We start from the raw sequence: 27,749 nt of genomic DNA on the forward strand, positions 1-27,749 counted from the left end.
TTGGGGGGCATAGCTAATATCATGGAAGACAGAAACAAAATTCAAAGGGACCTTGATAGGCTGGAGCATTGGGCTGAAAACAGCAGAATGCAATTCAACAGGGATAAATGCAAAGTTCTACACTTAGGAAAAAGAAACCAAATGCACATTTATAAGATGGGAGATACTTGGCTCAGCCATTCAACATGTGAGAAGGATCTTGGAATTGTCTTTGAACACAAGCTGAATATGAGCCAACAGTGTGATGCGGCTGCAAAAAAGTCAAATGCTATATTAGGCTGCATTAACAGAAGTATAGTTTCCAAATCACATGAAGTATTAGTTCCCCTCTATTCAGTGCTGGTTAGGCCTCATCTTGAAACTGCATCCAGTTCTGGTGTCTGCACTTCAAGAAGGATGCAGACAAACTGGAACAGATTCAGAGGAGAGCCACAAGGATGATCAGGGGACTGGAAACAAAGTCCTATGAGGAGAGACTGAAAGAACTGGGCATGTTTAGCCTGGAGAAGAGCTGAAGGGAGATATGATAGCACTCTTCAAGTACATGAAAGGTTGCCACACAGAGGAGGGCCGGGATCTCTTCTTGATCGTCCCAGAGTGCAGAACACGGAATAATGGGCTCAAGTTGCAGGAAGCCAGATTTTGACTCGACATCAGGAAAAACTTCCTAACTGTTAGAGCCATACGACAATGGAATCAATTACCTAGAGAGGTAGTGGGCTCTTCGACACTGGAGGCATTCAAGAGGCAGCTGGACAGCCATCTGTCGGGAATGCTTTGATTTGGATTCCTGCATTGCGCAGGGGATTGGACTTGATGGCCTTATAGGCCCCTTCCAATTCTATGATTCTATGATTTACTGTAGGAAACTTCACTGGAATTGCAAAGTAAATCAAACATATTTAAAGTTTGTTTATTTATTATTTATTCTATTTCTATGCCTCCTTTTGGCCAAAAGGCCCTCAAGGCGGCTCACAAAAAAATAAACACAAATACAAAGTACACATCAGCAAAAAATACAGTGCACAAAAATTTAAATAACAAAATATTAACATTGTTAAGAAAACAAGGTTCTATACAGTCCTGTAGATAATCTGTCCTTCAAATGTAGAACTGCCACTTCAGGAGTTACTATCTGAACTGTATCAACTGTTTTAATATTGTTGCTTCCTCCCTGCTAAAACAAGATCAGCACAGCACATATCTTGTTTCTGTTATTTGGGCTAATTGCAGGTGTTGCCACCACTCCCTATATGCTCAGAGGCACATCTTACCAAATTCTTCCAAGCTCCACAGGAAGTGATTGGATTGTGAAAGACCAAACCAAATTACATTTGCATTTTGACAAATTTGTAGGGCAGTACAATATCTCAAAGAGGTCAGGTCTCCTGCTCCCCTGGTGCATTCACTATAGCTGCCCAATTTCCCTGCTTTTTAAAGTTTGATAGAAATATCTGTTGGCTATAGGTATGTTCTGAAACCGCAAGGTTTTTTGCCTATGAGAGATGCTTTTTAATCAGGGAGGTAAGAAATGGGATTCTGTGCTAGTTTGCTGAGAATAGATTGATCATTTGGATGCTTACTGAGTTCAGTGGGATTTACTTCTCTAAAATCATGCTTAGTGTAGATGAAACTGATGACCAGGGCCGGCCCTGGGCATGCCGGGGCTTTTGGACAACAGCCTGCCCTTGGCCCCTCCGCAGCCATGGGTCGCCGGACAGGAGCTTCCGAGCTGAGTGCCATCCCCCGCTTCACCTACCTTTCTCTTCGCTGTTCTTTGTGGCTGCGTGCACTGCGCGCACAGGTTTGTCATCAATCAAGATAGCAGCCGAGGTTTCCCTAAGGGGCTGAAGCCTCTGCCGCCATCTTGGTTGATGGCAGCAATGCGCGCGTGTAGCACACATGCGTGCCATCAACCAAGATGGCGGCAGAGGCTTCAGCCCCTTAGGGAAACCTCGGCCGCCATGTTGATTGATGGCAAACTTCAAAAAACAGCGGAGAGAAAGGTAGGTGAACTGGGGGGATGGCGGGTGGCTCGGAAGCTCCTGTCCGGTGAGCGGAGGGGCCCTGTAGCTCCAGGGGCTCTCTTGGCCAGTGCGCCACCTGGCCGCCCTTTAGAATCGGCCCTGCTGACGACAGGGGTAGGGGAGGGAGATGGGAGCAGGCAGGAGGGAGAGGAGGAGGGCAGGTTTGAGCATTTGCATGTTTATTGAGTTCAGTGGGATTTACTCCCATGCAATCATGCTTAGGATATGTAAAACTGACCATGGGGAGGGAAGCCTGGAGTGAGCAGGGGAGGAGGAAGAAAGAAAAGGGACGGATGGAGGAAGGGAGAGGAGGAGGGAAGGACAGGAAAGGCAGGTCTGATCATTTGCATGATTATTGAGTTCAATGGGATTTACTCCTATACAATCATGGCTAGGATAGGTAAAACTGACCATGGGGGGAGGGGAGGTTAGAGGGAAGGAAGAAGGGGGGAGGGGAGCCAAAGAATTGGGAGAGGGAAGGAGGGGATTGGAAGGGAAGAGGCAAAGGGAGGTGATGGGAGGGAGGAGGAGGGGAGGGCAGGTTTGATCATTTGCATGATTATTGAATTCAATGGGATTTATTCCTGTGCAATCATGCATGAAAATGAAATGGACTGCCTTCAAGTCCCCGCCTTATGGCGAACCTATGAATAGGTTTTTCATGGTAAGCGGTATTCAGAGGTGGTTTACCATTGCCTTCCTCTGAGGCTGAAAGGCCATGACTGGCCCAAGGTCACCCAGTGAGCTTCATGGCTGTGTGGGGATTTGAACCCTGTTCTCCCAGGTCATAGTCTTAGGATAGATAAAACTGACAATGGGGGAGGAGAAGGGGGAGGGAAGAGCAGAGGAGAGGGAGAGGAGGAGGAATGGTATTGGAAATGGATGGGGGAGGGGAAGGGAGGGGTGAAGGGAGGGGGAGGGATGGGGCAGGAGGGAGGGGATAGGGGGAGGAGGGCAGGTTTAATCATTTGCATGCTTTTTGAGTTCAGTGGGATTTACTCCTATGCAATCATGCTTAGGATAATAATAATAATAATAATAATAATAAAATTTTATTTCTAGGCTGCCTATCTGGCCGAATTAACGGCCACTCTAGGCGGCGTACATAGACTAAAATATAACATAGAGTAAAATATAACATATAATACAAAACAACAATAAGTATACTCAATCCAAACCTACCCCCATCATACAAAAATTTAAACTAAATTAGACAGAGGTCTCGAATGCCTGCCTAAAAAACCATGTTTTCAGTTCTCGGCGGAAGCCTGTCAGGGAGGGGGCATGGCGGAGATCATAAGGCAGAGAGTTCCAGAGGGCGGGGGCCACAATTGAAAATGCCCTCTCTCTGGTCCGCACCAGCTTAGCTGTTTTGACTGGTGGGACCGAGAGAAGGTCTTGGGAGGCTGATCTCATTTGGCGGCCTATCTGGTGATGCTGAAGGCGTTCCTTTAGATAAACTGGACCAAAACCGTGTAGGGCTTTAAAGGTTAAAACCAACACCTTGAATTGGGCCCGGTAAACAACTGGTAGCCAGTGCAGATCTTTAAGTACTGGAGTGATATGGTCTCGGCGGCGGCTGTTCTTGATCAGACGTGCCGCCGCGTTCTGTACCAGCTGTAATTTCCGGACCATCTTCAAGGGTAGCCCCACGTAGAGCGCATTACAATAGTCTAAGCGAGAGGAGACCAGGGCATGTACCACCCGTGGGAGCAGATGGACAGGGAGGTAGGGTCGCAGCCTTTGTATCAAATGTAATTGATACCAAGCTGCCCGGCTCACCGCCACAACCTGAGCCTCCATGGACAGCTGGGAATCAAGAACAACACCGAGGCTGCGAACCTGGTCCTTCAGGGGCATTCTTACCCCATTCAACACCAGGTCAAAATCACCCAACTTCCTCCTATCTCCCACAAGCAGTACCTCGGTCTTGTCGGGGTTCAGCTTCAGCCTGTTTCCTCCCATCCATTCACTTATGGCCTCCAGGCACTTGGAAATGGTAACCACAGCCATCTCTGGTGAGGGCTTAAATGAGAGATAGAGCTGAATGTCATCCACATATTGGTGGCACTGCAGCCCAAATCTCCTGATGATGCCCTCCAGCGGCTTTATATAGATGTTGAATAGCATGGGAGAGAGGATAGAACCCTGTGGCACACCACAATTGAGAGGCCAAGGGTCTGAAGCTTCATCTCCCAATGCCACCCGCTGGTGCCTATCAGAGAGATAGGAATGGAACCACTGTAAAACAGTGCCTCCTATTCCCATTCCCCTCAGGCGATCCAGGAGGATACCGTGGTCAACGGTATCAAAAGCCGCTGAGAGGTCTAGGAGGACGAGGAATGTGTGTTCACCTCTGTCCAACGCCCTCCTCAAATCATCCACCTGAACCTGACCTCGGAAGGGGCGAGGGAGGAGTAGGGCAGGAACGAGAGGGAGGGGGAGGGAGGAGATTGAGGCTTGGGTCCAGGCTATTTGTCAGACCGCATCACCCTCTATGTGCCTGCCCGGGCCCTGAGATCTTCAGGAGAGGCCCTTCTTTCAATACCTTCATCCACACAAGTACAACTGGTGAGGACACGAGATAGGGCCTTCTCGGTGGCTGCCCCTAGGCTTTGGAATTCCCTCCCTAAGGAGATAAGAATGGCCTCTTCCCTGCAGTCCTTTTGTCGACAGGTAAAAACTTTCTTATTTCAGCAAGCCTTTGATTCCGAAGGCGGCTAAGGATAGGCCCAAAAGGAGGTCATGTTGCTCTTGCTTGTTTATTTTTTAATTATTCTGATTTTATGAGTATAGTTTTTAATATCAGAAACAGTTTATTGCTATTTTAAATTAGTTCATTTTTTAATTATATCTGTCTATATTTATTTACTTATGTATTATATGCTTTTAACTTTGGTAGGTTTTAATTGTATCTGTTTTTTATCTGGAAGCCGCGTGAGTTCCAATTTGGAAAAACGGCAGGGTATAAATAAAGTTAATAAATAAATAAATAAATAAATTGAGTGATTGGGCACTGGGCAGAGGGGAAACGCCTTTCCTTTCCAAAAGGAAAACATTATGAACAGTATCATTCTTTTTCAGGGTTTTCCCTACCTTTTTATTCTACAGCTGGTACATGTAGCCTCCCTCCCAAATTTAAACCAAAGCTGTCCCTGGCCACATCCAGAGCAGGCCTTTATTTCACTTTACACAGCCATAGCTTCTCCCAAAGAATCCTGGGAAGTGTAGTTAGTGAAGGGTGCTGAGAATTGCTAGGACAGGCCCTTTTCCCCTCACAGAGCTTCAATCAGATTGGCTTACTATTAAACCACTCTGGCCACTGGAGCTCTGTCAGGGGAATAGGAGTCTCCTCTCAGCACCCTTCACAAAGTACACTCCCCATAATTCTTTGGGGGAACCATGTCTGTGTAAAGTGAAATCAAAGTCTGATGTGGGTATGGCCCCCTTTTTAGGCAAGCCCAGCAGCTGTGAGTCTGGCTTTTAGAAAACTGACAGTTGGTTGTTACTGAGCATGCCCGACATTATCATTGAGTTCAATGCAAAATTTCTTAAATTAATTAAGAATCAGCCAGGCATTTCTTTTTTAACTTTTAAACTGTAGGAGATAAAGGTCAGAAATAGAAGAAGCAATAAAATGCAATTAAAAGTGAAGTTTATTATTTAATGTGGACATGCTGCGGACCACCTGAATGAAGCTCATGAACCACTGGTCCACTACCAGTGGTCCATGAGCTTCATTCAATTTGGGAACTCTTACCATAGGGAACTGAATGAGGGGATTGATTGGATTGATACAAGGAGTGATCAATACTATCCATCTTGACAGAGATGGATTCATCCCCTCCTTAAGAAGACCTCCCTGGATCCAGAAGTGTTAAACAACCATTTCCCATTGGCAAATATCCCCTTTTGTGGCTAGGTGTGTGAGAGGGTGGTGGTGGTCTAGCTTCAGGCATGCTTGGAGGAGTCTGAATATCTGGATCCATTTCATTCTGGCTTCAGGCCCAGTCATGGCACTGAAACCTCCTTGGTCATCCTGGCTGATGACATTTGCTAGGAGAGAGGTTGTGGAAGTGTGAGTCTGCTCATTCTCCTTCACAGTGGTTTTTTATATCACTGACTAAGGCTCAGGGAGGTGGGGGTTTGGGACATTGTATTCAGTGTTTCTGCTCCTACCTTCAGTGCCATTTCCAGAAAGTAGTTATGGGGAGGCATTGTTCAACATCCTGGGATCTTTCCAGTGTTGTCCTGCAGGGCTCCGTCTTGTGCTCCATGCTATTTAACATCTATATGAACCTGCTGGAAGGTGTCTTCCGGTGTTTTGGAATGAAGTGTCATCTCTATGTGGATGGCACCCATCTCTGTCTCTTTATTCCATATGAATCAGGAGACGCAGCTGAGGTGCTAGGCAGGTATTTGGAAGTGATGGGCTGGATGTGGGCCAGCAAATTGAGGAATCCTGAAAAGATAGAAGTGTAAAGTATTCCAAGTTCTTGAATCCAGGAGGTGGGAAACTAATCTCCTGGATGGGGTTACACTCCCCTGGAAGGAGCAGGTTCATAGAGCGTTCTCCTGGATCCACCATCGTCACTTGAGCCCCAGGTGGCCTCGATGGTTAGAAGTGCCTATTTACAGCTCCAGCTTGTTCACCAGCTCCAGACCCTTCTGGACAGAGATGACTTGGCCACAGTACTCCATGCTCTGGTAACTTCCAAATTGGATTATTGCAATGTGTTTCCATGGGACTTCCCTTGAAGATGACTTGGAAACTCTAAGTGGTCCAAAATGTAGCAGCCACATTAGTGATTGGCGTTGCCTTTAGGACTCGTATAACTCCTGTTCTAAAGCATTGCTTGCCAGTTTGTTTCCAGACCCTATGCACGATGCTCACGCTGCTGTTTAAAGTCCCATATGACTTAGACCTCAAGTATCTGAGACTCCTCCGTCCCTACAGATCCACTTGAGTGTTAAGATCAGCAGATGGGGCCCTCTTGGTAATTCCGCCACCCTTTCCTTTTTAACTTCAACACTATTACTAGTGTGTAGACCTACTTTTCCTCCTCAGTGCTTCAGAGAGGCAGAGCAGGTATCTGAAAGAAGGATGGCTGCTCTCAGTCTTTCCTCTCCTGGGCCAGCAGCTCCTCCTCCTACCTGCCAGGAGCAGAGTCAGAGTATGGAAAGAGCCAGACAGCCATACAGAGGCCTATTAAGTGTAATGAAGACTCTACAAACGTTACTGTTAGTGAGTAGAAGGTTCATATTTAGAAGAGTATCTGCCTTCTAAAGGATACGGGAAGAATAAGAAACCGCTTTTGGTTCTGCTTAAGATGGCTGCTGGGAGTTTACTGCAGTTACAGGCTTCGACCACCCAGAATATCCAGCCTGTTTACTTCATAAGGTGGTAATGTCTCTCCTTGATGGACACTAGAAGACATTTCTGGAACTCCACAGCAATCCTACATGGAGAGGAATGGCAGCTCTGCTTTCCTGCTCTTCTGAAAAAGCAGCACCTTTTCTTCTCCTAATGAGGCGCAGGATTGGAGTCTGACAAGATACAAATGACTGCAGTGAGACCCACCAGTTCAGATATGAACAAAATGGCAGCTCTGCAACCCTCTTGATCTAAGTAAGAACCCCCCAATACCTTATGAGGACAGGATTGCAGTGGGGCAGATGGAAGCACCAAGGCCTGGCCTTTGAGATAAGGACAAAATGAGGAGGGGTGATGGCTCCCAGGCTCCCACCTCCTCTAAGTAACGTGCACCATCTCTTTCAGTGAGACAATCAATAGCATCACTGAGTGGGAGTTGAGGCACATGTTGGAAGCATATGCTTAAATAAATTTTCTTTTCTCCATGTGGAAGTGTTTTCCTTCATGTGAAAGGGCTCCTCCTTCTCTTTGGGTTTTTACATTGACCTAACTTATGCTAGTCTTTCCTTTGGATGAAATGGCTTGGGCAGAAAGGGCCTCAAACTCTGTAACCACGTGACCTTGCCTACAACAAATGTCTATGTATTCATGTGTGCAACCACCAAATGTATGTTCAGATCTTGAAATCAGAGTCACAGTCCACCGTGGGGCAAGTTGATATATAAGGGGGGATTAGTAATCAGACGAAAAAAATCAAAGTTTAGAATCCAAGAATATTCATTACAAAATAGAGAAAGATAACACTTCCGGGAAGGGTGACTTCACTTGTGCCTGCTTTTGGGACGGGCTCCCGCCTCAAAAGAAGCTTATTCAGATATAAATCAGTCAGAACATTTTTTTTTTTGACTGATGAAATTTCTCCCGGGCAGGGAGAAACGTAGAGATCAACCTCAAAGCCTGTTTTTGTTGGGAGGACTGGATTTCATTAATTTATGAGATAAGGTCCAGCCAACAATGCCGGACGGACTTTCTAACAAGCTCTATCTGCTTAAGCGATACGTTTATCTTTTCTTCAAAGAGAGAACGGACTAACAGGCAAGCACCCTTTCTATTATTTTTTTTACTTGGTTTAAATTGTTGCAGCAAAAGGAGATTTGTCAGATTGATCGGCTTTGGACAACTTCTGGGTGAGATATAGCTCTTCTCTGTTATTCACGAAATTAACAGCTTATCTCTGTTTCTGTCGCAAAAAGCTGTCCTGGAAGTGCATTCTAAAGATAATAAACAGAAGAGGGATTTCTATTCCTGATTTCTATTCCGAGGAATATTATATTGTCTGGGACTATTCTTTTTTTGGTCTATTTTATTTTGACGAATCTGCTTCTTCACGACGCCACTAACTGTTTTGATGCTGGGAACTAAATTTGTTTTGCATTCTTGCACAAGAGAGATAAGGCAGGTTGCTCTGTTTATACTGTGATGTCATCAAGCCTGGAATATTAACCCAATTGTTGCTGAAATAAGAAGTGGTTCTTCTTTATTTTTGTTTTGCTTTGTTTTCGTGGTTTTAAAAATGGCAATCAAGAAAGTGGCTGAGAATCTGGAAGTAATTATGTTTCAGAAAATAATGGATGAGATTGAGATAACGAAACAAACCCTGCGACAGGGTAGTAAGGAGCTGAAAATTGAACTGAGCAAAATGACGCAGGAGCTTAAAGAAATAGGGGACCCTGTGAGAGAGGAGAATGAGATCAGAGATGAGAAAAGAAAAAATAAAGGGAAGATACAAGCCCTGGAGATTGGAACAAATGTGGAATTGGAAAAAGATCTGGAGTTTATGGATTTTAGAAATAAAATCTACTGTTTGGAATTTAACGTTATCTCTGAAGAAATTAATGAAGATATTAGAGATAAAGTTATCAATGGCTTGGATAATCTTCTGGACTGGAATGATGTGATGGAGCTTGATATAGAGAAAATCTATGGAATTAACTGCAGCCATGTGACAATGGAAAAACTCTTAAGAGATGAGCCAGTGCATTTTGTAAAAAAGAAGAACACAGATATGACTTTACAACAGTATTTCAGCAACTTATTCAGAATGGATGGCAAGAAAATATTTGGGATAGAGGAAATTCCCATCAGACTCTTATTATATGACTATGGCTACAACAGCAAGATTATTATGGAATACTGATAATGGAAGATTGGACACTGAAATTACTGGACTTAACAGGACTATTGAAGATGGAAGATGGAACTAATAGGGATAATGGAATAGTGGCTATTGAAATTATTGGACCTAACAGATTCTGATGAGATGGATTAATCGAAATGTTTATTTGGACTATGGTTATGACAATAAGATTATTATAATTATTAACGAGATGGATTAATTGACATGTTTATTTGGAGAAAAATTGATAGATATATTTCTTAAAGAATTGAAACCCCTCTTTGACTTTTTGTGGAAAGAATAAAGTAATGTTTATGAGATTTGATGATTAATTAAGATAACTACTGGAGGAAAGTGATTTTATAATATGATTTAAGAGACAGGATTGTTATATATTGTAGACCTATAACTGATTTGATATGTGACAAATGGGAAGTCAACATTTTATTTTATTTTATTTTATTGTTTAATCATTTTTGTTTTGTTTTGTTTTGTTTTTTGTCTTTGAATGTTTTATGATTTTGTTTTCTATGTTTTATGAAAATTTGAATAAAAATTATTGTAAAAAAAAACAAAATAGAGAAAGATAAATTAATGCGCAGGCTGTTATAGGCAGCATGCAACTTGGACCGTCAACCCTGTGATTAATTTCAGGAGATGGTAGGAAAAGGAGCATCCTAATTCCAAATATGGCAAGGGCAGGACAATAGATACAACTTGCATAGAGCTAATTTAGTTAGAGTGGGAAGCTAGAATGTAAAGATGCTGCTGCAAAGCAACATGAGTATCTGTGTGAAAGCTTGAGAGAGAAAGGAAGCATGGAATATTCCAAGGTGCAGGAATGAGGAGAAGCCCTTCTTCAAAAGGCTGCAGTCAATCTAGAGGCTATCTTGAACATCATGATAATGGGGTTTACTTAGATTATTCCTTATGAATTTTTGATGGTCAGACAACCTGGTTCTTAGATTATCTCTTGATGACAACAGTTAACCAGGAAAGAAGCAGTGGCAGGTGACAGGAGGTCAGCTAAGCAGCCCTGCCAACCACTGTTGGCTAAGGGAATTCCTTTCCTCTTGGTGTCATTCTTCCTAGCGCCCCTGCATTGTCAACCAAAAAGAGTTACTTCCCAGAAGATAGCCCTACCCTGGAAGCCCTGAGAACAGAAATTTATGGTAAATTCAAATTTTCCTTTATTCCATGAGGAACACTCTTCTCTCTGACCAGATCGGTGATTCAGCACACAGAGTGACTGTTATATAAGCAATGAAATAGGCCTGTATGCATAACAAAGCACAAATTACATTGCTACAAATAAAGGTGACAAACCTATGAGATATATTTGCTATAGTTACTATGAAATATTTAAAGTATTCAGTTTAATTTTATATATGCCCAAGAGAGGGCCTTTTGAACCTCGTAACTTTTCCACTGTACTATTTATTTATTTATTTATTGAAATTCCACACCTCCCTCCAAAAACAAAACAAGCAAAAGCCTGGGTCCTTTTCTACATCTAGGGCAGCATGAAGCAATGTAATGCTGAGGTGGTAAAATGGATTGTAGCACCTCATAACATGAAGGGGGAAATCACATTATTGAATGCGCATCTTACAAACAAACAAAAATACTTGCAGATAGAAAACCATCAGGGTAGGCAAAAACCTGATGCAGAGCCTTTCTTCTTAATCTGTTAGTTGTCTGTTTGCTGGAGTGGTGTTTTGAGGGATTGTTCTTTGACATAGAGGCACATTCAAAAGTTGTGCCCTCCACCTGTAATTACACATTCCAAAGAAGCAGGCAGTATTGAGTGCCACTAGCAAAAGTAGAAGAATTACTAATGCTTAGTGATGCTAAGGGGTGTGATACGCAAATAGTTCACAGATGGATGACAAATTGTCATTGTCCTATCTTCTGACATGACATGATTTCCCTCCCTGTCTCTTTGTAATCCAGTTTTAACTATGGTTTCTGTGTACCTACTTCTATATAATTATTATCATCAATCTGAGGAAAGTTTTCCAGTCAGTTCCAGTGATGTATTTGAAGACAATTATGATTAAGTTGTTTTATTTCAGTGAGCCATACACTGTATGCCAGAAAACTGAATTGCATCATATGAACAAGCCTTAGAGACAGTGATACTTGTTTGTCAACATTAAATGACAATCCATTAGTTTTAGTTTTATGTGCCATTCAAGCTGGCTTTCATAAAATTACATAGATACAGGCTTGCCTAACAGAATGTTAGAAGATATTGTAAACAATTGTTGCCATTTTGAGTGTTTCCACAGCACGTTGACTTAAAAAAGTCTCCATTTTGTTTGGAAGGGTAAACAAGACAAAACTCCTTCTGCACCGTGTCCACTTTTGCACTTACCAGCCATGATGGTCGGGTGGAAAACAGAAAATTGCCCTAGCACTATATGCACTCTTCCTTTCGTTTTAAGAAAAGTCCTCCCTCCCAAAACTGCACTTTTAAGAAGATGCCAAATAGTTTGTGTGTTTTCTTTTTTTGCTTTTTTATTATTTTCAGTGAAAACTTCTTCTCCCCTGGTTTTTCTTTCCCACCTCTGTGGGTTGTTTTTAAAAAAGGTACCCATTTTGCAAGAGCTCCAAGTGAACCTCAGTTTGCCAGTGCCCATGTTCACTCTCAGTAGATTTCATCCATGAACATTTTGTACAATATGGGGCTCAAGAACCACCAAATGGTTTAGCCAGCTCCATGCTCTTCCGTCACAACCTTTTGCCAGGATGTTTCTAGATAATAAGGTAGGACTTACTTTTTAGGAGCTAAAATAAACTAGACATCATTCACAAAACTCAGGAGCCGCGGTGCAAAGGACAGCCTCCCCAGCAAAGACAGGAATTCACAATATTTCAAACTCAGGTCTTATTTCATACAAAAAAAAGTGATTTTCTTTTGAGTTGTAAATATTTTAAAAATTACTCTAGTAATGCTAGTGCACATAAGGTCCATTATAATACCCATATTGCAGGGAACAGGACTCTGACTGAGAGAGTGTGGGTTTCACCAACCCTGCAAAGTAGCCCAATGTTGCTATACCCATTTTGTTGAAGGGAGGGGGGAGGTAGCATATTACCACCTTGAATTGTAGTCCAGTGTGGTTAATCTGGTGCTTTAGGGTTGTTGTTGCTTTTATGGAAATGCAGTGTGGGGGTGGCTGTGAAATTTTGTAGTAGCAGTGTGTGATGTTCCTGCTTATATTGTAAATATGGTAAGTGCTGGTTATATAGAAGACATATGGTAAGTGGAGTGAAAGAGGAGGGGGAGTATATGAGCAGTAGAATGCTGGATGATTGGCTGAGCGTTTGAATGGCTGGGAGTATAAATGGAAGAATGACAGTTGAATCAGGGTGGTGGATGTTGGAGGTTTAGAGAGGTGAAAGAGAGGTTTTGGTGGTGTTTGGAGGTTGTTGTTGTTGAGAGTGAGTCGGAGTTCTGAGGCAATTAGTAAGAAGTCAAGTACATAACAGAACATACATGTAACCAGAAGCTTGTCAACAAAGTAATTAAGTAATCTTGTTATTTTTAGTGTTCAATAAATATTTCTTGGTTTACAAAAAGCCTGATTCTTCAGCTGGGATACACAATCCAGGGGGGATGGCAGAGTAACCAAGACTGAACAGTAATTGTATTGAATGGTGGCAGTGGCGGAGGAAAATATATTGTGTCCAGTACGACAGAGAAACCCAGGGCTGTAAGCTTCAGTGCAAGAGGCTGCGGAGGGGTTTGGGAATTACCTATACCCATAGACACAAGGTATCAAGATAGCCTGGCAGAGACTAAGGCACAGTCTAAATGTTATAAGAGATACAGAGTGTTGTGTAGTAAGGCCTAGCAGGGGGATCTTTTGAGATCTGTGCTAGTGCATTGAAAGGTAAGAATAAACCTGATGTTCCCATCTGCTGGTAGCCACAAGTGAGAGCCCACCACCTCCCTAGGTAATTGGTTCCATTATCGTACCACTCTAACAGTTAGGCGGTTTTTCTACATGTTCAGTTGAAATCTGGCTACTTCTCTTGTCTTATCCGATCTTTCTCATCTCCTAGATTTTACCAAATAATTGCTGGTCCAGTCTGAATACTGCCTACATACTGATTCTTTCTATCTTGTATTAAAACATACCGTATATGAATAACAAGGTGCAAGACTCAGCAAATCATTATTTTTACTGGGGGAAAATAAATAGTTAAAGGTAGAGCAAGAATAAATGAGGGGGGAGGATTATTGTTGTTTTCTCTTGGGAATGTAAAATTATTGAACTCCAGTTAATGATTTATTGATTATGTGATTGGTGATATGATATATATGTTTATTATATATTAGATTGTATTTATGTATTAATGAAGTTATTATTTATCAGATTTCAAAATTGTATTTATAACTGATACTGTAATGATGAGATAGAGTTTTATGATATATTGTATTGAAAATTTTAAAATATAAAAAATATATACAAGGGAAATCAACAACAGCAAGGTGTAGACCCTGATCCAGATACATGTATGCAGATGAAGGTGGGCAGCTGGATTCCTACCAACCTTCTCCAAATAGGTGATCAGTACTAATAAAGCTGATACATATCTGTTTTAGGGTGTGCACATAATCTGCTATTATGGCATCAGTAGGGATGAACATACAGAAAGCTGATTCTGTATGTACTTCACTAATGCTGGTTCAAGGTGATGGTAATATTTCTTAGTTTTAAAAACAAAAGCTTCAATGAAGTGAAAGTAGTAAAGTTATAGTGCAAGTACCAGGATCAGTTATAATCATGTTCTGTACAAAGCTGGAGGAACAGACCTTTCCAAAATGTTAAGGTGGCAGGGGAGAGCACTTTGGAAATAAACAAAGCGTATAGAGTAGAATAGTACAATAAATGACTGCCACTACCCCAAATTAAAAACTCCTATAGATGCATAAATATTTGTAATATATTTCTGTCACAAGAGGATTTTAAAAGATGCACATCCACTTCTACAGTTGGTTTAATTTAGACCTGTGCAAGTTGTGACCCACCAGGTTGAATGCAGCTCACCAGCCATTTATAGTGGCTTGACATCCTTCCTCCCATTTTTGCAGTCCGGGACAAGTAGCAAAATGATAAAGAAATCCTATAGATTGCTGGCATGGGACAGAAGTTTTAGAAACTTGGCTTAGTTAATAAATAACAATGCAGAAGACACCAAGTACCGTTGTGTGTAATGATCTAAATGATTTATATCCGCACATCCCTTTTCTGGATGTCCTTCTTACCATTGAAAACAACAAAATAGCCACTGATCTCTACAGCAAACCCACTGATGCCCACACCTATTTAAACTGGAAATCCTGCCATCCTAGGCATATAAAGGAGAACATTGTGTATAGCTTAGCTCTGAGAATCAAACTTATTTGCCACACTGAAGAGAAATACCAGAGAAGGATCAGTGAACTTAAAGAACACCTTCTTCGAAGAGGATATTCTCCACGTATTATCAATTGCAACATCCACCAAGCCTCCATTCTGTCCAGAGAAAACCTCCTCCATCATACTGAGGTGTCAAAGAGCAGAGAGCAATGGATTCCATTTGTGGTAGATTTCCATCCAGCATCTCCTAACTATCACCGAGCAATCAAGGAGAGCTACCCATTGCTGGCAAACTCTGAACATCTTACCAGAGCCATCAGCAGGCCTCCTGTTATAGCATTTCACCAACCTCCTAATTTGCGCAGACTGTTGGTGAGAGCTGTGCTTAAGCCACCTATCACCAATCCAGGGTCTCATCCTTGTCACTCCAAACGCTGTATCACCTGTGTGTACCTCTGGGAGACAGCCACTTTTACAAGCACTAGGACAGGCAGGACATATTACATCAAACAGAACATCACCTGCAGATCCTGCAATATAGTTTACATCATCGAGTGCAAAAGACCAGGATGTCATATCCAATACTAGGAAAGTCCACAACTGACCTACGCACACGCTTCAGAAACCACAAGTCGGCGATCTTGACAAAAAAAGTGGAGCAACCAGTTCCAAAGTATTTTAACATCGAGAGTCACAGCCTGTTGGACTTTTCCATAACAGCGATAGAGATGCCAGCAGATCCAGCAGCATTGACCAAAAGGGAGAACTTGTGGATATACTCTCTGGACACATTGGCACCACATGGCCTGGACCTGGAGGACAGTACCACCACTACTTACCTTCTGCAAATGAAGCCCCTCTGAGCATTCCATCCTCAAAGCTCTATAACTGCCACCTTGGTAACAGCATTTGTATGTTGGCAGCTGATGAAGGCGGAAGCTGAAACATTTTGTTAATACAATAAAAACCTCTGGTTAATCACAATTACGTTCTCATTCACACACACACAGGGAGAGAGAGAGAGAGAGAGAGAGAGAGAGAGAGAGGTACTAAAGGGGACTACAAGGATAAAACTTAACAGAAGACATAAAATCAGTGTCAGGCTCTACCTTCAGTCTCTCCCAAAGGCTCTCCTGAACAAGATCATTTTCAGCAGTCTCCGGAAGACCATCAGGGAGGGAGCAGAGCGGACTTCTTGGGGTAGGGTGATGTGTGTGTTTATCAAAATCACTGACTAAATGTAGCCTACTGTTCAAAGGTCAGAATCGCATCTGTTCTGCCCCTTCCTGGTATCTGACTCCTCCTTCCCAGAAGGTTGCCCATGAGGGAATGCAGTACCTGGTCTGAAAAAAATTCAGGAGAACTTCTGAAAAACTTCACTCCTAAAAAATTCAAAAGGGAGAACTTTTGGACATACTCTCTGGACACATTGGCACCACATGGCCTGAACCTGGAGGACAGTACCACCACCACTTAGCTTCTGCAAATGAAGCCCCTCTGAGCATTCCATCCTCAAAGCTCTATAACTGCCACCTTGGTAACAGCATTTGTATGTTGGCAGCTGATGAAGGCGGAAGCTGAAACATTTTGTTAATATAATAAAAACCTCTGTTTTGTTAATCACAATTACGTTCATATATATATATATATAGTTGGAAGCAGAGGTGTGATGCAGTGCAAATATTAGGTAACAGATCGTGAGCAAAATTGGTTATGAAATCTCAGCCTCCCTGTATATGTGTGTGCATGTGTGTGTGCATGCACGCACATACACAGAGAGCATTATGTTATGAATCCATTAATCATTGCTAGCAACTGTGCTTTTCAAAGCTTTTATTGCAACTTTTTCAGTCTGTTGAAAAGATTAACTTGAAGGTGTTCTGAGTCATAGAATCTTATCAGTGAGAGAAATAAAATGCCACACACTTCACTCCTAAAGAGTCATCAATCATCCTTAGGAGAGGAGAAGGAGTTTCCCCCATTTGCTTCATTGAACTAAGGAAGGAGGTGTGGCACACAGAACACACTGGTTCATTAAAAGAATGATGGATGACTCCTCAGGGACTGAAGTAGATGACACTTGATTTAGGGGCTTCATTTGTAGGTTGCAGAGCATTCTGTAGTTAGCTGTGAGAATGAGAGAATACCCTCTGTCTTGATGACTGCAGCCTTTTCTACTAAATCAGTAAGTAGCTTGGATTTTGTCACAAAGAAGATGAAACATTGTCTTCCTCACCACAGCTTTTATATCATAAACTAGCATTTTGAAAATCTATCTATCTATCTATCTATCTATCTATCTATCTATCCGACAAAATTCCATTCATATACAGGATTCTGTACTAGCCAAAATGTGTTTAGCAGGGGTCTTGGATTAAAATCTAATAATTGGTTCATGTCTCACGCATTAAAACCATCCTTTCCTCCTCGTTGCATTTCCTCCACTAGTTATATGACACAACATTTATGTGTCATCATGTTGCTTAATCCTTTTGAGAAGCTGAGATTGGTCATCAAGTGTATAACTTCTTATTGTATGAATTAATGAGGTGAATTATTATACTTTACTAATAGTGTTTTAAATGAAGGATTTACTAGAACTGTCAGCTCTGTGGAAGAAACAATGAAACATTTCTACATTACAAAGTTAAACTCAGAGCCACTAACAATACAGATAAAGAGGGTACATTTGTCCCTGGCCTAAAAGGCCAGTGGGGCCTGCTGTTGATTGCCACCCTCATCCCAGTCTGCTACTGTCCACCACTGGCTGCCCTCCAGAAAACCTGGATATCAAATCAGCAGGTAAGCACTGCCATGGTCAGCTGCTTCCTGCTATTTCTACACCTCCTGGGGCAGGAACCAATCCTTTCCAGATAGAAGAAGAAATGGCTACCCCTCCAAAGGGACAGTCATTTCTTCTCCCATACAACCTACTTAGAATAGAAATGGAAACAATCCTTCCCTTCCCTTCCCATGGACAGTTGAGCATGATTTTGGTGCATGGTTCAGTGTGATGCAACAGGGTGCAGTTGGCAGTGGCAGCACTTAGCTCTCCTCCTAACTTGGAGTCCATGCTTGCTGGGGAAGGAGTGTGGGAGGGATAGAGAGCAGCAGTGAACAGAAGATAGTAGTGGACTAAAGGCAGTAGCAGAGGTTTCACTTTTCTTGGTGTGGCAAGAAGCAGCCAGTAGCTCAGCTGTTGCTTTGACTTTCACTGTTTGCTTTTGAGGAGAAGGATGGACCAACCACGGCCTCTCATAGTTAGGCTCCGACCCCACCACATCTCCCAAAGGGAAGACCCCCACATGTGCCAAGGCATCACCACCCAAATGTGATAAACTGAGTTAGAGCCTAAGAACATTTAGCGGAGATGCCAGGGATTGAACCAGGCACCAGAACTATGGAACTCCCTCCTCAGGAAGGTTTGCCTTGCTCCTTTCTTTTTAAGTTTTAGGCATCTAACAATGCCTGCAGATGTTTTGGGGCCTCTTTATTGCGCTGCACATTCTGGTTTGCTTTGCTAAGCTTTTGCTGTTTTTATTAATGTGTTGTTGGCTTTTTCTTGTATTGTATTTGTATTGTATTGTATTGTATTTTACTGAATTTTAGTTTGTACGTCGCCTAGAGTGGCTTCGGCCAGATAGGCAACACAAAAATTAAATTTTATTATTATTATTATTATTTTCTTTCATTGTTTTAATCTACATTTTCTGCTTTTAAGAATTGTTAGTTGTCTTAAATCTAATGAGATATGTGCATTAGACCAGCAGCTTTATCAGAAAAGTGCAGGTTTTCTTTAAAAAAAAATGTGTTATACTGTTTTTTTAAAAAATGGGTGTTAACAAATCAAATTATTCAGCAGATTGTCCTCTAAAAGATGATTGTTGTTTTAATGAGCAGTATATGTCAAAGTCTTTAAGATTCCCTGTGCCTTTTGGCCTATATTTTCCTCTTTCCTTACCAATTGTCTGCTGTCACCTTAAGCTACTTTATATCCCTGGAAAAAAGAATCCTAATGCTCGGTCTCTTAATCCTCCTTAAACCAATTTAATGTTTCTGTCCTGTGCTGAGTTTGATGTGCAGATAATTTTTGTCTGGAAGTAAGTGAAACGGTAAGCTCATGTTCCCAGATCTTCCAAATAAAGTCACATAAGAAAAAAAGAAAGACAGAAGGAAAGAGGAGTAGTGGTCCAGTATGGGCCTTGTTAAACAGCTGGTTACACCTCACTGGAAACATCTCTTGCTATTAATACAAAACTATTTGACAAATATTTTGACAATAATAAGAACCAGTATGGATAATTGTTCTCCCACTTGTTTCTCTGAAACAGAGGTGGCTAACTGATGGTCTAGAAAATGATTCTAAGTAGTCCCCAATTGACATTCCAATTTTAATAATGTAGTAAGAACCTTTCCTCACTGTATTATTATTATTGCTGTTGTTGTTGTTGTTGTTATTGGAATCTTGCTTGAGAGCGGTGGGAGGGATGGACAGTGTAGAATTGGCAAGAAACTCTGTTGGGGGTGGCCTGTGGGCTGCAGTTCCTCTGAGGTGGCAAGTGATTTCTTAAGAGACATTTGGAGGATTCACATATACTTCACCTCTTCTAGGACGATTCTGACGGTGAGACGTGTGACTCCTTCAAAAGCAAAGAAAAGAGAATACCTATTCACCAAACTACTAAAATGAATAAAAGGAAGAAGGGACAAATTTCAGGAACCATTTGGAGGGAGGTGGTGTTATCATTGATAAGAGTGAAAGCATCCTGATGACTTGTGATCACATTGAAATGACATTTCATGATATGGAGCACATGCCAGATGCGTTCAAAGTTATGCTGCTAATAGTTACACACTCACTCAACTTCTGATTTGCAGACAAGCAGGAAAAGGAAACTGTTTTCAGGATTTGCAACGGGTTCTAGCTCTTGCCTGGAGATCAGGAAATTTCTCGTCAATCACAAACCTGACTTCACTTATTGGCTAAAAACCTGGAAAAGCAGGGATTAGAGCAGCCATCTTCTAACAGAAATTGCGTGGGGGGGGCACTGATATTTTGGTGTATATCTTTTGAATCAGACCACCTAGGAACTTAGGTTTTTTTTTCATGAAAATGAAGAGTCCAGAGATTAGGGTGATTTACCCAGAGATCCAGAGAGGACCCCCCAAAATCAGAGCCGCCAGGTGAAAACTGGAGACCTGGCAACCATAGTGGGGAAGACTACAGTTAGGGCTCCGCTTCTTGGCACCCCGCTTTTTGGCATTCCGCTAATACGGCGCCAGCGGAGTGATCAGCTGGAGGGGGGGCTGGAGCTCCCCGCACTCCAGCTGATCGTGCTGGAAGAGGGGAAGACCAGCTGTAGTGTGCTACAGCTGATCTTCTCCTCTTCTGGAATGATCAGACTCCCCCACTGGAGCTGATCGCACCAGAGGAGGGGAAGATCAGCTGTAGCGTGCTACAGCTGATGTCCTCCTTGGGGGTGGTCAGACTCCCACACTCCAGCTGATCACACCAGAGGAGGGGGAGATCAGCTGTAGCATGCTGCAGCTGATCTTCTCCTCCTCTGGGGCTGTCAGACGCTTGCTCGAGCTGATCGCGCCCGAGGAGGGGAAGATCTGATCTTCTCCTCCTCTGGTGAGATCAGCGGGTTAGGTTCCAGACCCCCGCGCTACAGCTGATCCGCTTTTTGGCGGTTTTTGGTTTCCGGCGGGAGTCTGGAACCTAACCTGCTGTATGAGTGGGGCCCTACTCTACTACTACTACTACTACTACTACTACTACTACTACTACTACTACTACTACTACTACAAATGTAAAATATCTAATTTTGTAATAAATGATAATCATTTTTATTATTAATTATTATAATATTCTGGTCCCAATTTAATTGCTGGTTTTAACCTTTAAACCCCTAAATGGCTTGGGACCATGTTATCTGAAATACTGCCTTCTTTCATAATGCATTTGTCCAAACCTTACAAAACTTCCTTAGATGCTCCGAAGGCCCCCACTTAGTCCATTTCATGACTGCAAGAGAGGACGCTAAACAGAATTCTCAGGCGAGGAATTTTGAAAATTGTGGGGCAAGACACACTCTAGAATAGTGCAAATTTGTCACAGCCCTCCAAATATGAATCAGGTCCTCCCTGTTACTCCTACTTTCATAGAGTTAATGGGAATACATAAAGGGGTATCGATGCCTGAGGTATGGAGGATCTTCAACCCATTTTGGAACTTTTGCATTTGATCTGATCTGTCAAATGAGAGATGAACCACTGATTTGTCTGTTACATTATGTCATCTCTCATCTATCTCAATAGAAAAATCACTAGAGTAATGATAAATTTGTGAGCCTTGCTTGCATAGTCTTTTTGTATTTTAAAAATGTTAAATAGCATCTCATTTCTCTCTTTCTCCTTTTTCCCTGATAGGATGACAAGGATTTGGTTCATGAATTTGTTGTGGCAGAGGGTCTGACTTGTTTAATAAAAGTGGGAGCTGAGGCGGATCAGAACTACCAGAATTACATCTTAAGAGGTACAGAAGCTTAATTCACAAGCTATATTTGCTTCAGTACAGCTTCTTCTACTGCATCTCATTACATTTAACCATGTTCCTTATTTGCAAACCATGGATTTCACAGTTTTCTGGAAAGAAAGAAAATAAATCTTACTACATGTCCTTTTCTCTTGCATCTTGCTACCACTGGATTTAATGCCACCTGATATTCAGCTCTCTTCTTTTATTATTACTTTCAAGCAGCCTTGTATTTAAGCAATATTCTGGTAACCACAGGCCACAGAGAATTGCAATGGAGAAGGCTTGTGGTGGCAGACAGAGCGCTCCCTCCCTCCTATGCAACCAGCATAGAAACCAAGTGGTATACCTGAGGAGGAAAGCCACCCATCACTGAAATGTAGTGCACTGTTGCAAGAGGAATGGAGCTGTCGTTCCCTCCCCTGCCTGTTCCTAGTAGGCTAACAGATATTTTTGCAGGCTAGTACATTTTGTAGGTTTATTTACAAGGTTGCTTTCAAACAACCCCTTCCCCTCCTGATGGACTTTCTTTCCCTTTCCTTCTTCTTCCTTTCTAATGTGTCACCTCTTTACCTTTAGACTATAAGTCTGTGGCCATCACCTGTGTTATTTTTAATTATTGACAGCACTTATTAATTTTAGACATAAATAAAGAATACCAATAACAACCTGCATGTTTATTTATTATTTTGCCTACATTTTTCTAGGTGCTATAAAATGATTTTTAAAAATTACACAGGCTTTGCCCTCAAGCTTACAGTCTAAAAGACACAAAAGGGAAAAGTTATGGGGGAGGAAGAAAAAAACAAATCTAGGTATCGGAACTTTCCAGTTAAATAATGACTGGTGAGAATGGCCTTTGAAGAGACAGTTCAGGGAGAAGAGGAGCCAACTGGCAGTTAATTCCAGCTAATTCAGGGAGCCTTGCTGCTTGCCACACCACACCTCATCCCCCCCCGATAAATGGCTGCTAATAGGAGATAATTTGGGGAGGAGAATGGCAAAATTGCATTTGGTCTCAGCCAAGCTAATGGCGTGGTTATGCTGTCTCTGCTGTCCTTCTGCTGAAGCCAGGTAGATGGATGGATTGCTATTAATACATCTTTTAAAGGGCCTTTGCATGAGTCCAGCAAGCTCTGTATATTGAACGCATGGTAGGCTCAAGACCATAAGCCTGCCTCCATGAATTTATTGTGGTGGTTAAATGGGGTGTATGTGTGAACATTACTATGTGTGCATGCCCAGTAGTTTGCAGTCTTATCTATCAAAACAAGGGGACAAATACTGTATGTGTCAGGCAAATGCATGTGGAGATGTGTGTTCTGTGTCTACATTAAAATAGAACATGTAGTGGGGGAATCAGAAGTGTATGTGCAGTATACTCAATATGCTAAGTGTGTCTTTCTTTTCCAGTTGTATATGTTGCGTTGGTATCAAGCCTAAATGTTGAATACGGGCTATGAATGTGCAGGAGTTAGCTTTTTACTCAGTGTGCTAGGAAGGTACAGTATAAATCTGTTCTGCTGTTATTTTTAGATTATTGTCCAGTCAACAAAAGGTTTTGTTTATATAGTTCAGATTGAAATCTTTCTTAGTCTACAGGCAACGGGAAATGTTTTATAGTGCTTAACATGGATTCAGTAAAGATGTTGGCCAAATTCCAAACTACATATCAGTAGCCTGATAAATAAGAAAATATTCTCTTTCACATTTTCCCAAGTACACCACCACACATGAACACGTGTGTACATGTAGCTAAAACTCTAATAAATATCTAGGATGATTTAAGATTTGGTTATTGCTTTAAGCGATTGCCCAATGTTTCCCACTTCCAGGAAACTCTATTTTTTCCCATTTGAGCTATACAATAAGCAATGAGATGAGAAATGGTTTTGACGCATACAACCATGCCTATTCAAAAATATAAGGTACTTATGGAGAAGTAACATTAAATTACATAACAGTAATTTTATTCTGAGTATGACTTAGTTGGATATCACCCAGTGCTTTTAAAAATTATATATTATTAGGACCCAAGAAGCTATGCTATGCATGTATGTCCAATAGCTTGCAATTCTCACCTTTTAAAGCCAGGGAGTAAAAACTATGCATGTCAATGTTAATAAAATGGTATATAAATAGTTGAAAAAGAAGTATGAGGAATATGTGCATAGGGATCCAGGTTCCGTATAGACGTTAAAGCAAAACAGGGCAGAAGAGTGTGTGCGGTTCCCTCAATTTGCTAAATATGTCCATAGGCCTAGAGTGACTTTCTTTCGGTCTTGGACTAGTGACTTGAAGGATATCAGTTGGGGATTCATCCTGTATATCACACTCACCTCCAGCAAAAGGAGGGAACTGCAGAGAAATCAGCCACACCAGCAAAGCAACCTTTTAACAACAGGGCAGAATGGGTTAAGTGAAGGCCTTTTTTTCCCAATGGATTTAAATTACTTCTGTGAAATTGGGAATGAGACAATGGTGAAGCAAAGCAGAGGTGAAGGCAGCTGGTACAGTATGAGGAGCATCAAGAGCTGAGTCTCCTAATTCTTCAGGCTTCAAACAAAACAAGCCTCAGCTACAAGCTTTTATAAGCCTCAGCATATCAGACTTGCTTTGCCACATTGTCATTAGAAGGCTTCCTTCCTGGCATGGTTCGTTTTCTGTGCAGTTTCCTCCTTTGGTTAGAGTTATGTGAAGACACAGAGTTTGAATACCTGGCATCCTTCATCAGTTCACGACCTGTGACAAACTTTAGTTTTTTGGTAAAATGACAGATTTACAACTTTAATATTTCCCTGACAAGGCACATATTTGCAAGCTTCGTAGTCAAAACTGAACTAGCTACACATAAAAGGAAGGCATCACCAGACAAGGGAATCTGAGATTTGCAGGAGAGAGAGAGAGAGTGCTCGCGCACAAATTGTAAAAATAAACTGCACATACATGTGTTCAGATAGGGGGAAGGAGCAGGAAGAGAGTGTTATTTTACTATGTACATGTTAGCCACACAGTCAGCAATCCTCCCCCTCCTCATTTGCCTGAGTGGAAAGATGATTTGCTGTACTTTCTAACTGCACTCATGTTGGGTTTTGCACCTTTGCACATGCCAGAAGCAAAACATTGGAGAGCGGCAGCTGCTGAGAGGCTAGGGCTTAAGGGATCCCAGTCAGTTGAAGCAGAAGCACGGGCAGAGTGAAGAAGGCCACAAGGAAGCTGGAGAACCGGGCCAAACAGAAAGAATGCCAAGAGGGTGCCTGGGACCCAGAAGGTGGGGAACAAGAGAAAGAAGAATGACTTCTGAAGATTTGGGAAAGGCGAAGAGAAGGGTGGAAGATTCATAGGCAGGACTGGAGTGATTGGGAGGCCAGGGAGGAAATAATCCCAAGACAGACTGGTTGGGGGAGGAAGAACTCTGGATAAAGAAAAGAAGCAGCACATGGCCTGCAAAGTGGGGAATGTGCAAGTGTCCTTCCCTCTAGGCTGGATGTGACTCACATAGGTCTCAATACATTTGGAATAAAGCTAGCAAAATTTCAGGTTGGAGGGACATAGCTTTCAGGCATGGCAACGTTTTGTTCTGGTGTCCTACTTGTACCTCTTAGTGCTGGATGCTGGGGTCATACAATGAGGGAGAGCTGTTGCCTTCATGCCCTTCTTGTATACTTCCTAGATGCATTGTGTGTGTGTGGGGGGGGACACTGCTGGAAACAAGACAGCAGCTTTGCTGGATCTTTGATCTGATCTAGCTGGACTCCTGTTCCATTCTTATCCCATTCTCCTGCCCAAACCCGCTGAAGTCAGATGCAGACACAAAAGTATGCTTTTCTTTAATAGGTTTAATGGAAAATTTCAGTTCAGAGGCTTCATGAATCAGCTTACAGTTTACACAGGACTCAGCTTCTCTACAGCGCATTAGAGATGGGGGCGAATTTTGGAATTTTTGGACTTGTTATCAAATTCTGTCAGAATCCGTAAGTCCTGTATGTCTTTGGATCAGGTTTGCCTAATGCTTGCCACTGTCAGCAACACCAGCTTTTTAAAAAAACAAATCCATGGCTATTTGACATTATTAAAGTAAACAGCTTTGCTCTGAAGTGCTGCAATGTGTGTTCCTTTGAAGTTCTGTCTCAATGAAGTGATAACAATCTCCATCAACATCTTTGGTCAGCACTGCAGTAACCTGAGGCAAGAAGCAGAATTGACAGGTGATGATCTGCCTAATTTAAATTTAAATAGAAAACCCAAGAGACCATTGGTTGTCAACAGCATTAGCAATTTCTTTAGCTATTGCAAGCTGCTGGGAAATAGGAAGGAAAAAAATCGTGTGTGAGAGAGAAATGTTGCTGATCGGCACCACAACCCCGATGCGGAAACCGAAACACGGACTGGAACCAAGGAGCAAATCCCATCTCTGCAGGGCATAACTAGGCACGACTACGCAGTGCTAAAATGTCGCAGCAATTCGACAAGCCCCCTTACAACCCTTTAGTAAGTGTGGGTGGGCTCCTTCTACTTGCATGAGAAAGCTGTCACGTTCAGGAGCGTGTGCACACAGGAGTGCTGCTCCTCAGTGGGACAGTGGGAACCCTGTGAGCCTACCGACCCAGTCGCCTACATGTCCAAGGTGAGGGCCGTGGAGACACTAGGGCCCTCCCCCAAGTCCCATCATCCTAATTGCCCAAGACCATTCCACGGGACTCATTGCACCCTTTACTTTCAGGTCATCTGTTATTGTAGTAGGCAAGAATACATGCTTGGTGAGGCATTTTTCATCGGTGAGACATTTTGTATGGATGCTTCTGAACAAAATCAGATATCCTGAATACATGCGGTGTTGATTTGATGTTGTTTTTATTATTATTTTATAGAACTGAAGAATGTCATCTACTCCAAAGATCAGTAATCAAAATGATCCATATTCCTCAGTTGCTAATAGTGTCAAGCCCTTTAACTTCCACATTTGCTCTGTTACTGGAACTCAAAACAGTTTCATCTGGATACGTTCTTTTAACTGTTCAGAGTAACTTTATCTTGTTTTTCTTGAAAGTATCTGATGTAAACTCTGACTTTAAAGGCAGAGCTTACTGCCAAGAGTGACTATGCTTCTTTAATTAGCTAAAAGAAAAAGATAAAAGTCTGCTTTTATGTAAAATATAGATAAATCAAGGACAATTTTGATGGAAATGTTACACTGCTATAGTGTGAGACTATTGTATCTCCTTCTTACAACTTTATGAGGGAGCATTTCAGAATAGATTAAGCATGAGTTTGCAATAATAAGTGTTTTCAGAGAAGAGATGGTTGTGGAAGCAAGAAAAAACATAATTGAAGATATCCTTAAACAATAGCATAGCTTTGTTATTGGCTAAATAGAATAATTGATTTTTAATGATAAAAATATTTATTAAGCATCTCAGGGGCTGTATCAGAGCTAAGAGTGATCATTGCCCTACCCACTGACTTAAAAGCTTTTGTTTATAATTCCAAATAATATTTTAAAACTTATGTACCCCTCCCCCATAAGGGTATCAAGATCAAATACTTCTTTGATCTTTTCCTCTGAATTCTTTTTTATTCCAAACAATTGTTGTCATTTCTTCTACTTCTCCACTTCTTAATGCTGCATATTCTAAAACATAGCTGGTGTTGGGTGAAAGATAACCTCATGAAGCACTTGCTTTGTTTGTGTTATATGCCCTTCTTAAAACAGTTCAACATGTCTGACAAACATTTCAATCCTTTACAAACTCGAGCTTGTCCTAGGAAGCCAATTATATCTATTTTTGTCCTTTAGTTTATCTTTCTCATGTTGCCTTTTTCTGACTTTCTCCCGCCATATGCTATCTGTATCTGTTTGGGGAATATTCCTCCCCGCCCCCTCCCTTACTACTACTGGATCCTTCTTCCCTGAACATAGTCTTGTCATGTCAACTATTTTGCTACTATTATATATTTATCTCCAGTTAATTTGTAATTTGACTCTCTGCACTCCCCCCACCCCCAGACACACACAAAATGAATATAAAAACATAGGATTATATTCAACTAAGTCCTACTCAGAGTAGACAAATGAATGAACATATGGTACTTATGTCTATTAGTTTCAATGGGTCTACTCTGAGTAGAGCTAGCATTGAATGCCATACACAGCAAACGAGCATCCTCTAACTACTGTTGTTGTGCTTTAGACAGTGAAGCCTTGCCATGAATAGTGCATGCGTTAACAAGAGAAGATCAGAAAAAGGTGGCATAAGCATAC

The 27,749-nt window shown here is 41.8% G+C and overlaps 1 protein-coding gene across 18 annotated transcripts in view; it reads left to right on the top strand.

Annotated features, from left to right (window-relative positions):
- Window positions 1–27,749, top strand: part of FHOD3 (formin homology 2 domain containing 3) — a 573,780-nt gene that overhangs the window by 266,391 nt on the left and 279,640 nt on the right. For all 18 annotated transcript variants that reach the window (XM_061588106.1, XM_061588108.1, XM_061588113.1 and 15 more), the window contains exon 5: window positions 21,382–21,487. In XM_061588106.1, the coding sequence (XP_061444090.1) occupies window positions 21,382–21,487 (106 nt within the window). The remainder of the gene's footprint in view (window positions 1–21,381; window positions 21,488–27,749) is intronic.

The sequence above is a fragment of the Rhineura floridana genome, chromosome 11, assembly GCF_030035675.1.
Source record: "Rhineura floridana isolate rRhiFlo1 chromosome 11, rRhiFlo1.hap2, whole genome shotgun sequence".
NCBI classification, from domain to species: Eukaryota; Metazoa; Chordata; class Lepidosauria; order Squamata; family Rhineuridae; genus Rhineura; species Rhineura floridana.